The sequence below is a fragment of the Babylonia areolata genome, chromosome 23 (genome assembly GCF_041734735.1).
Source record: "Babylonia areolata isolate BAREFJ2019XMU chromosome 23, ASM4173473v1, whole genome shotgun sequence".
NCBI classification, from domain to species: domain Eukaryota; kingdom Metazoa; phylum Mollusca; class Gastropoda; order Neogastropoda; family Buccinidae; genus Babylonia; species Babylonia areolata.
Window position 1 is genome coordinate 37,680,713 of NC_134898.1, and position 11,400 is coordinate 37,692,112.

Sequence of the window (11,400 nt, forward strand, 5' to 3'; positions counted from 1 at the left end):
GGGCCTGGTGATGGTTCTGTCCTTTTTAAACAAGCTCTGTGTTGTGAAGGCACTGCCAACCCTATGTGCAGTTTGTCAATCGCCAGTGCAGTATTCAGGACTTTGAAGTATGTTTGAGGAGTGAGACTAGGAGGCATGTGAGTTTCAGTTTCAGGACTTTAAAGTATGAGGATTGAGACTAGGAGGCTTGTGAGTTTCAGTTTCAGGATTTTAAAATGTGTTGGAGGATTGAGACTAGGAGGCATGTGAGTTTCAGTTTCAGGACTTTAAAGTGTGTTGGAGGATTGAGACAAGGAGGCATGTGAGTTTCAGTTTCAGGACTTTGAAGTATGTTTGAGGATTGAGACAAGGAGGCACATGGGTTTCAGTTTGAAGGAAGTGCCAGAGCATGTATTTATATAAACCGATACATGTATGACACACAGTACACTGCGTCAGCTTTTTAAAAAGATTTTCTGAAAAGGAAGGGGGGAAAATAAAGGCAGATGCCTGACCTGTTTGTAAATCAAGCGGGTCAGAAGTTAGGACCTTGTAGCCTGATAAATTATATATTATGTGAGGTGATGAAAACTATAGACTGCAAGTATATGTCTTTTGTGCATTGTATTTGTGTGTTTAAGCTCTTTATCCCAAAACAGTTTTACACGATTGAATGAATTGATGTTATAAAAACAAGTGCATTGTTAAAAGAAGGCAAATGAACTAAGAAGTTGAAGTTCCACAAGCAAAACTTTTTTTTCTTTCTTTTTTCTTTTTCTTTTTTTTTTATTAAGTGGATGCTATCTAGAATAGCAAATAAGTGGAGCAGATCATCCTCTGACAAAAGCACACAACGTCCAACCACTAATGTTTAACTCTTTCGCCACCATAGGTGACTTCAGTCAACTAGACAGGTCACTTGAGTTGACATCAAGGGATCATGTTGAATGGACCATTTGTCACATTGTAACAAGCTTCACAGCTGCAGCCAACTTTCCCATACAGTAAGACATAGACAATCCTTCCCTCCTTGGCAGAGTTTGAAGTGAACAAGTCCACTGTGTTGTTTTGACATGAACTGAATTATGCGACTGAGAGAGTGGAGTCTGACATATTTAGCACTGAAGAGAGTTTTTCACACAGAAACTTGGCAGCGAAGAGTTAATAGCACCAGTCAGCTTGCATGCCTTGTATAATACAGATAAATATCTTTTTTTTACCAAACAGAAAAATAAACCTAGAAACTTCCTCCAGTCTTAGCTTATTGGTTGAAAGGCCGCAACAAAAAAAAAGTGTTTGTGAAGTATTTTAGCTGGGTTTTTTTAATTGTCTGTTTGTGGTTGGCTGCATCTCTTTAAAGACAGCATTGTTTTTTATTCACTGCTTCAAAACACAAGAAAAGCGTACAGAATGATGAAAAGGCAACATTTCTGTAAACTGTCCCATCAGTTATTCAGGGGCAACTGAATCAAGCAGTATTAGTTTCTTTACATTTATTTTTACCACTCTCCAGTATTTTAGATTAATTTACAAGATTACACATTTCACTGCTTTATTCTTTCCTCCCCTTTAAACATCTGTGCATTATCCATTTGTGAAACAGTGCATGATGAGCACTAGTTAAGTGAATGTGTGAAGTGAAATTTTTCTAGGATTCTGTCATTTTTATGTGCACACCACTGACCAGCCATATGTACTTGTGCCAACTCGGGATGAATTTATTGTTGTCTCAATCCAAACATAGATTGGAAAAGATGAAAGAACACTTGTGTGACTATGAGTTGCTGCCTTCTTCAGAAGATGACACAGGTAATTTTTTGCTTAGTGATTGGGGAGAGAGGGGTTCTTCTGGCAGATTTCAAATGAAAGGGATTGTCTTTCAAAAAGCTCATCACCTAGTCATGAACATGTATGCTGTTTTTCCTCAAAGCACTGTCTTGCCAAAACAATATCTGATGTATGTATATATGTATGATAGGCAGTCATGTCCAACTAAGACTGCCAGGACAGCAGAGGAGGGAACTGCTGTCTCTACCATCTAAGCTAGAATTGGATTACAGTAGAGAAAGTCTTGCCCAGGTTACACCCCCACTCTGTTGGCCAAGAGGTTTTTGGGACAGTCGGCACGGGGATGGTCCCCAAAGGCCAGCTAGCTCCCATTGATCATACAGCTCTCACTAAGCTTATGAATAAATGCCAATAGTTCCAAGTGATGTCCACTTAGGAAAGGACATGTTTGCTTACTCCATCTAAAGTGCAGCACAGATCAGCCATCCATTAGGATTGTGTGCTCTTTGGCACACAGGTTTGGTTTTAGGCTTGGTTTTTAGTCACATGTTTCAGGGTGGTCACACCATCAAAATTAGAAGAATTCACATTCATCAGTCAATGACTTGATGTGCCACTGCTGAACTTTGTCAGTTTGTGATAAAACTTACACATTTGACCAGTTGCAGAATGCATCGCCCACAGTTCCCCGCAGAACAAAAGCACTCTGTTCTGGTTCTCTTAGAACAAAAGCAATCTGTTCTGGTTGTCTTGGAACAAAGGCAGTCTGTTCAGTATCTCTTAGAACAAAGGAAGCTATACGAGATGCGGCAGGACTTGGAGGGTTGTTTTTGGGGAAGGTGATGACACACACCTCTCTCAGTGTTTTTACCATGCATGCACTTTTTTTTATGTGCGTTGGGGAGGGATTTAGGGTATATCTGCAACAGTTTTGTGTGTATTGGGGAGGTGAAACGGGAAGATAAAAATTGCATATATAACAGTAGCTTTTGACTGGCAGGCTGTTCCTGTCCTACCCCCACCCACCCCTACCCCCCCCTTTTTTTTTTGAAAGGTAAAATGCTCCAGATGTAAACCTTAGAAGGAGCTTCTCAGTATTAATTGTAATACAGATGAAGTCATGGCATAAGTATTTCATTAGGCCTACATGATTAACTGCTTGCTCCATGGAGATTCTTTCGTGCAACGTACATGTTCACAGTTATGTTTGTTTTTTAATACAGGTTTTTAGTGCAGTGTTTAAGTTTCTTTTTTGGTTCATTCTTGAAGAATGTCATTCTCTACTATGTTATTGTAGAGGATTTATCTTGCTTACTTTCCTTGTCAGTGTTCTGTCAGTTTCAAGTGGGTATATGATTTTATGTTTTTTGTTGTTGTTTTTGGATTTTATTTTTTATTTTTTTTATTTTTTTTTTGAATGGTGTCAATTTTTTGGTCATTTTCTGGTGTGTAGTGGTTTTCACAATGACCATTTTTATTTTTGTCATTTTCTGTTATTTAGCGTTTTTTGTTGTTGTTTTTTACAATAACTATTTTCTTTGTCATTGTTCTGTTATTTTCTGTTGTGCAGAGGTGGTTTTTTTTTTTTAATAATGTTTTATAATGTTTCATTTGTCTTTGTTTTCATTCTACTCCCAGTTTGTATTATGTAGGTGTTTTCAATTTTTATGACTTTTACTAGATAATTTTGAATATTTGATTTGAAAAAAAAAAAGAATGTTTTTAAAACTGATCTTTTTGGTTCTGTCATTTTATATTTTGTAGAAGTTTCGCGGTGTGTAAGTTTCTTGTTTTTTTCCTTCTTCTTCTTTTCCCTTCTTCTTCTTTTCCCTCATGACTACCATTTCTGATCATGTAGAATTTTTTTCATTGATTACTTTCTTTTCCCATTGTTTTATGCTTGATGTGGTTTTTTAGTCCTGGACCTTTTATGGCCAGCCGGACTTTGATTAGAAGGTAATCTTGCCAAAACCTGACGCCAGTCACCATGACAAAGTTTTTAGCATCAGGGACTGATAACTAGGAGATTCAGATTCAACACCCTGCAGAGGATGGTGTTTTTCGGCCCCATGACGGCTCATGCCTAGAGGTGAGTGTTCTCTGGGCTCAAATGGAAAGACTGGGACCACACAGTCAGGGGTCATCCACTTCACTGATGTGTTTTTTCTGGGTGATGCTCAAGTTTCCTGACCAAAACTGCAGATGTCTGTCTGTGTCTCAGCCTTTTTGACGCTGGGTTTTGAGAGTACAGCCTTGTCAAGTTGTCTCAAACCAAAATGGCATCCTAAAATGTGTTGACGCCGAGAGACGAATCACCTTCCTTGTGTCTGTGACTGGCAGTGCTGAGGCGTCCTTTGTTGTTGGTTTTTTTTGGTTCGGGCCGTGTATGGGGACTCTGGAGTCTGTATGCATGGGGAAGGCATGGACCTTGTGATGATGACGATGATGATGATGATGACCTCATAATTTGTGTGACGATGGACGGTGGGGATGTTTCGATCTGATGCTTTGGTGCTGTATACTTAAGAGATGCGGTGGTGAGGATGTTACGTTTGTTGTGACGATGTTTGAAAGAATAGGCATTTAGGATGAGCTGGTCCTCATGTGTTAGATGATCTGATGAGAAATGGGCATGTGGGTGATGTATTGTGTTGTGTTAGTCTATTACTATTTTGTCACAACAGATTTCTCTGTGTGAAATTTGGGCTGCTCTTCCCAGAGAGAGCGCATTGCTACGGGCAGTGTACCACCCTTTATTTTATTTTTTTATTATCTTTTTTTTTTTTTACCTTCTTGCAAGTTTTGTTGTTGTTGTTGTTTTGGGGTTGTCTTTTTTTTTAATCAAAGTGGTTTGGTTTTTTTTAACAAAATTTTGCTCGGGATAAACCTTATAATGCTGTGGGTTCTTTTACATGTGCTAAGTGCATTCTGCACATGGGACATTGGTTTAGGGTCTCCTCGAAATGTGTGTAACAGTGTGTGTAACGATGCTCTTATGAGGAAAAAAAGGATGATGCTACATTAGTATCTGTATCATAGTATACAGAACTGTTTTGTGGTGATTATGTGAGTGAGACTCAGAGTGGGGGTATTGGAAAGGTGTTCTTGTGTTTTGACAGTGATGTGTGTTACGATGCTTTGGTATGAAGATAATGCGTGTACAATCACTATATGAAAACTGCAGAAAGGATGATGACGAGAATGAAGCATGAAAGAGATTGGTGTTATGGATTTTATGATGATGTGTGGTGGTGTTTGTGAGAGACGGGCAACCAGGGTGTTATGTCAGAATGATGCGTTTGTTTGTGGTGGTTATGATGCATGTGAGACACAATCAGTATGTGAAATGTTATGCTTGTTTGTTGTTAGGGTGATGTGTTGTGATTTGTTGTGTTACACCATTCCGGTGATGGGTTGCATGTATCTTTTTTTTCTTTTTCTTTTAAACACAATTAAACAAAGGAATTTTTACTCAGTTGTGTGTCCTTCATGTGTTAGAGTGATAGATCCGTGTGTTTGGACTTTTTGTTTTGTTTAAGGGTGGTGAAAACGAACACACAATTGTCCTGTTCTCAAAGAGACTGATAGTTGTGCATGAACATGATATTCACATGAATGTTTGCATTCACCTGAACTTGCACATTTGCATGCAGAGTTCAGTCACAAAAGCACACAAGAGATTTGTTTCCCCCATCTTTTAAAAAGAAACAAAAACTGTTACTCTTTGGACTTTAGTTAACTGTTGAATCGAAGTCTTGACAGATTTCCAACCATCTAATCTGAACATTATTTGTCACATTACATACTGTTTTTCATTTCGTCAAGCTTAGCGGAAGTTTCAAACCTATTCCTCACAGTTTGCAACATCAGAAAACCTGCACCATTCTACAGTGTGTTGGGAAGCTAGTTGGCATATTGTTTCTCATTCATCACAAAATGAAAATTTGAATTGATGATAGGAGTCTAGGGACTAATCCATGTTAGGGATTCTGTAAAAGAACAATGCAGTATGATGCTGTGCTTGATACTCGAGACCATCACAGAGTCAACATGCTTCGTCCAGTCCTGGATGAGGGGGTGAAATAGAGAAAAGTCCTGGAAAAATTATAGAATCATTTGGAAAAGCCTTGAAAAAATATGTGTTCAGCTGTACAACGTCTGGAAAAGTATTGGACTTTTCATAAACTGTTGACAAGTACCATTCAACAAAAAGCTTTGATGCATTAGAATTAAAGTGATCTGTGGGAAACTAAGTAATGGGAATATCTGCCAGTTGCTTTTGTCAACAGTGTAGGAGATGAATGAATGAATTTTCGAGTTGGTTTGGCGTTGTGTTTTGTATGGAAAATGTCCAGTCTGGTTTAGTAAAAGTATGGATTTTTTTTCAGGGGGGGCGGGGGGGGGGGGGGGGGGGGGCTGTTTTGTTTTTTGGTCAGTTATTTGAGAACCTTGTTTATGATAGACTGACTAAAAGTGCAGGACCCATCACGATCGTCATCATTCGAAAAGCACCAAAACCAAACTTCCCACCTCTGTCCTACGTCTAGGAAAGGTTTCAGTGGAAAAGGATCATCTGAACAGCCACCTACGCTCTTGCACCAACAAAGCCATTCTGGATTATCATTATCAGAGAGCAAACTCGAGGCGCAGGCCTCCAAGGGTGGTGCAGGATCGTTCCAAGGGCAGGTGGAGACAGTGCTTCTCTGGGTCCTCCCCAGCACATACTGGTGTTTCTCTTTCTTCTTTGCCTGGACTAGGCTGACCCTGGAGAAAGGTCCAGTGACCACAGGGAAAGTCATGTTGACAGTGGGAAAGACTACAACTTGGGATTCTCTCTTGAGGGCACATAAGACCGTATGGCTGTGTCTGGAGTGGCACTGTCTTCATCTGTCTGCGGGCAGGGGCTGTTTGGTCTGTGGGGTGTGCTCGGCAGCTGGGGGGAGGGGGGGTGTCTTTTGCCTGTGGGCTCTGCAGTCATGAAATACTGGCTGGTACACCCATGGGGATACTTCTTTTAAGGCTGTCGCGAGTTGCATCCTGTGGTCTCTTTTGCCTGTGTTCGGGAGCAGTTATGTCCCTTGAATTCTTAATGGCGTGAACACAGCGCAGGCCTCCAAGGGTGGTGCAAGGATTGTTCCAAGGGCGGGTGGAGACAGTGCTTCCCCGGGTCCCCCCCCCCCCTCCCCCCGACCCCCCATCACCTACGGATGTTTCTCTTTCTCCTCCACAGTCATTTGCACAACACGCTGCCAACCTGGGTAGAGCCAGTTGACAGCTGCCTTTTGGCGCTCATCATTCGTTTCCTTTGTCATTCAAATCAGGTTTCAGTCACGCGTTCACGTGTATACACAAATATTATAATGGATTTTTTTTCAGAATTTTTTCCATAGACAACCCCTTTGATGCCGTGAGTTCTTTTGCATGCGCTAAGTCAGTAAGTGCATGCTCCTCCCAGCCCTCAAGTCGGATAAGCCAGCCACTTGTTCTTGTCATTTATTACTTATTTGATTACTAAGCAGGGACATGGAGTACTTCAGAGCACAGTCTCTTGGTATGGAAAAATGATAATGTAAAAACAACAACAACGACAAACATGCCTTTCTGGTCGGAACCATCGAGATTAACACATTACGCATGCATCCATCTACAAATGCATGTGTGCTAGTGTGTTAATGTTAATGTGCTGTGCGTGTATGTATGTGTGTGTGTGTGTGTGTAATCGATATATTTGAAAAGGCAACAGATTTTCTGTGCACAGTTTTATAGAAAATGTTCTCTTCCCATGTCAGTTGGTGTAAACAGATTACTTTTTTTTCCAATCACAACAGTCATCAACAAGTTGGGGTTTTTTTTTTTACTTTAATTTCCTTTAAAATCTTATTTATCTATTTCGTTTCAAATTAAAAGTTTTGTTTGTTTTTTTTTTTGTCTTTTTTTTCATATCTGTAAAGCAGAATAGCCTCACGCTTTTTGTGCATACTTCTATCTACACATATTGTCATTCTGTCATTGTTAGGATATACCTATTTATAAACAGAAAACCCCAATCGTTGAAAAGCACTGAATGCATAATTATTGTATTTCCCTCAATAAATAAAATTGATTAACCTAGTCATCTGTTCTCTCTCTCTCTCTCTCTCTCTCTCTCTCTCTCTCTATATATATATATATATATATATATATATCCTTTTCCACAATCTTATGAGCACGAAGAACAACACAACAGTTTATGTACCGACGAGGCACGTGTTTTATGTGATAATATAATACTGACGGAAGGTGGAAAAAACAACCACCCAACAGCTACAGTTGATCAAATAAGTTTCACACAGAACATACCAATTACTGAGCACTGATGACACCGTCACTTCATATCCGCCTTGGAAGCGAGAGAATCTGAGCGCGCTGGTTCGAATCACGGCTCAGCCGCCGATATTTTCTCCCCCTCCACTATACCGTGAGTGCTGGTCTGGACGCTAGTCATTCGGATGAGACGATAAACCAAGGTCCCGCGTGCATCATGCACTTAGCGCACGTAAAAGAACCCACGACAACAAAAGGGTTTTTCTTGGCAAAATTCTGTATAAAAATCCACTTCGATAGGAAAAAGAAATAAAACTGCACGCAGGAAAAAATACAAAAACCAAAAAAAAGTAGGTGGCGCTGTAGTGTAGCGACGCGCTCTCCCTGGGGAGAGCAGCCCGAATTTCACACAGAGAAATCTGTTATGATAAAAAGAGAAATACAAATACAAATCTACTTCGCAAGTCACAGCAGACTCAAACATGTGGTTTTGTTCATCGTAAGGTACACCCTGAATAATACTAATACGCCCCAAATAACAACAAAAGTCCTGATGAAAGTATATAATAAAGTGCTGAACCTTTATGAGCTAGCCCAAGCGCGTCGATTAATACAAGGTTAGAAATAATGAAGGAAGGAGGGGGGGAGGGGGGGGGGGGGCTAGGGGGCAGGGGATATATGTGATTGTAGGCACGGGCTTATAGATAAAATAATATTTATATGTCCACGAAATGTGGGGGTGGGGACGGGAGCAGCGTAATCATTCTGCATTCTGAAGACGGAATTAATTAAAAGGAAGGAGGACTGATCCAAAAACACAGTCCATCCAGGACTCACCACACCTCCTGAAACCAACGCTACCTTCATGAATCACTGAAGACCCAATCCCTGATCAACTTGACCATCAAAAAAAAAAAAAGATTCTTTCCAACCGTTCCCGTTCAACTGCACTTCAAAGCCCTACGAGACTGCTCCAGAGAATAATGGAGTTGCTATGCAAACGCGACTGCTCCAGAGAATGAGGGCGTGCTATGCAAACGATACTGCTCCAGAGAATAATGGGCTTGCTGTGCAAACGAGACTGCTCCAGAGAATAATGGGCTTGCTATGCAAACGAGACTGCTCCAGAGAATAATGGGCTTGCTATGGAAACGAGACTGCTCCAGAGAATAATGGGCTTGCTATGGAAACGAGACTGCTCCAGAGAATAATGAGCTTGCTATGCAAACAAGATGGCTCCAGAGAATAATGGGCTTGCTATGTAAACGATACTGCTCCAGAGAATAATGAGCTTGCTATGCAAACAAGATGGCTCCAGAGAATAATGGGCTTGCTATGTAAACGATACTGCTCCAGAGAATAATGTGCTTGCTATGCAAACGAGACTGCTCCAGAGAATGAGGAGCCCGCTATGCAAACGATACTGCTCCACAGAATAATGGGCTTGCTATGCAAACGAGACTGCTCCACAGAATAATGGGCTTGCTATGCAAACGAACAGAACAGCCAGCCAGCAGGTTTAATATTATTGTCATCTTTGTACGCGTAAATATATCACAGACAGGGTCATACTCACTGGTGACAAACAAACATGCACAAGTTTCAGTTGTTTTTTGTTTTGTTTTGTTTTTGTTGTTGTTTTTCAATAAGATTGAGGCGTCAAAGCGTGCTGACTGATACACTACACTTAAACACAAAGTGAGTCGAAAGAGACGATGGTTAGATATCTGTCCTGCAAATCTCTCTCTCTCTCTCTCTCTCTCTCTCTCTCTCTCTCTCTCTCTCTCACACACACACACACACACACACACACACACACACACACACACACACACACACACATTCTATTAATGCCAGGGAATTAATCACAGCCAACAATGAAAGTACCACAAGTATCAAAACAGTTTTTTGTTGTTTTTTCAAGTGTGTATCACACGGCTCAGTCGCAAAAAAATCTAAACAGACGATAATCACGTTAGTTCGGACTTTTTGCTCTGTCTGGACACAATCACCTCCCCGTTGCTGAAGTGGAAACTGAGGGACGGGGTGGGCGACCTGCTGGGCGATGAATTCCTCAGGTGAGGAGGAGGCATCAGGCCACGCTCACTGGCGAAAAACGGGTGACCGTCACCCCCCTCTGCTATCACACCCAGCTCCTCCCCACCACCACCACCCCGACCCATGAAGCTGTGGTGACGCGTCGGGTACGCCTTCAAGTCCAGTTTGTAGGTGGGCGGTCTGCTTTGAGGGAGGTACGGACCTTTCTCTGTCGGCTTGACGCTCACCACGTCCCAAGGTTGCCCCGAGGTCTGGTCCCCGGGCGGGGGGTACTTCTCACTGAATACCTGCAGCTTGGTGAACTTCTTCAGGATCTTCTTGCTGGACACGCTGGAGTCGCTGTCGGTCAGGTCTTCGCCCATGACAGCGGAGCCGTCCGCCAGGCTTTCCGCGGGGGCGGAGAGGACCCTGGCGAAGCGGTGGCTCTGGGAGGACCCCAGCGTCGCGTTGACACTGGCCACGGACACGCTTCCCGGAGGTCTGGGGACGTGGGCCTGACTTGGCTGCTCCTGGTCGTGGAGGGAGTGCTGGGTTCTGCCGGCCATGTCAGACAGCGGGCGGGGGCCGACCGTGATCCTCCTGATGCCTGTGTATACCTCAGAGGTGGTGCTGTTGCTGGAACGGTCCGGCTCAATGCACAGGTTCACCACTGTGGCACGGACGGGTTTGCCTTCCGGTTCGTGATTCAGCTCTCCTTTCGCGACGGCTTCGATCTTCTGCCGACGACGGAACTCATCTTCTGTGACGCAGCTGTTGGCGCTGGTGCCGTGTGGTGACGATCCCACGACCTTGCTGCTGCTCTCCATGCGTTTCTTGATGAGCGGGTTCAGGCTGGGGCTGATGGAGGTGGCGGCAACAGCGAGGTGGTCGTCGTTGTGAACAGGAACCTCCACGGACAGCTTCTGCTGCTTCCCAGCCCTGGCCGACAGACCGGGGCCGGTAATGGAAGGCGTCACAGAACCCCGGGCCGAGTCCTGCTTAGCGCTGACTCCTCCTCCCGGGACAGTCGGGGAGGTGGCCAGCATCTGCTGCTGCCATTTCCTGTAGGAGTCCAGTTTGCTGGCCGCCAGTTCGCGGTTCATGGCTTTCAGCCTGAGCGAGGAGATCTGCTGCAGGCGGTAGCGGTCCCTGTCGATCATGTCATCCTTCAGGTCGCTGGGGTCCTGCACCGTGGCCGACCTCAGCTCCCAGTAGGCCTGCGGGTAGTCCTTGTAGGTGGGCGTGGCCGGCTTCTTCACCTCCACCGGCTGGCCCCGGGGAAACACGTCCGGG

At 43.2% G+C, this 11,400-nt stretch overlaps 1 protein-coding gene across 2 annotated transcripts in view; it reads right to left on the reverse strand.

Annotated features, from left to right (window-relative positions):
• Positions 1 to 8,986: 8,986 nt before the first annotated feature.
• The window catches only part of LOC143297944 (uncharacterized), a 36,126-nt gene continuing 33,712 nt past the window's right edge, over positions 8,987 to 11,400 (reverse strand). For both annotated transcript variants that reach the window (XM_076610557.1, XM_076610558.1), the window contains exon 3: positions 8,987 to 11,400. This exon is cut by the window's right edge and continues 470 nt beyond it. In XM_076610557.1, coding sequence (XP_076466672.1) covers positions 10,041 to 11,400 — 1,360 coding nt within the window. In that variant the 3' untranslated portion in view covers positions 8,987 to 10,040.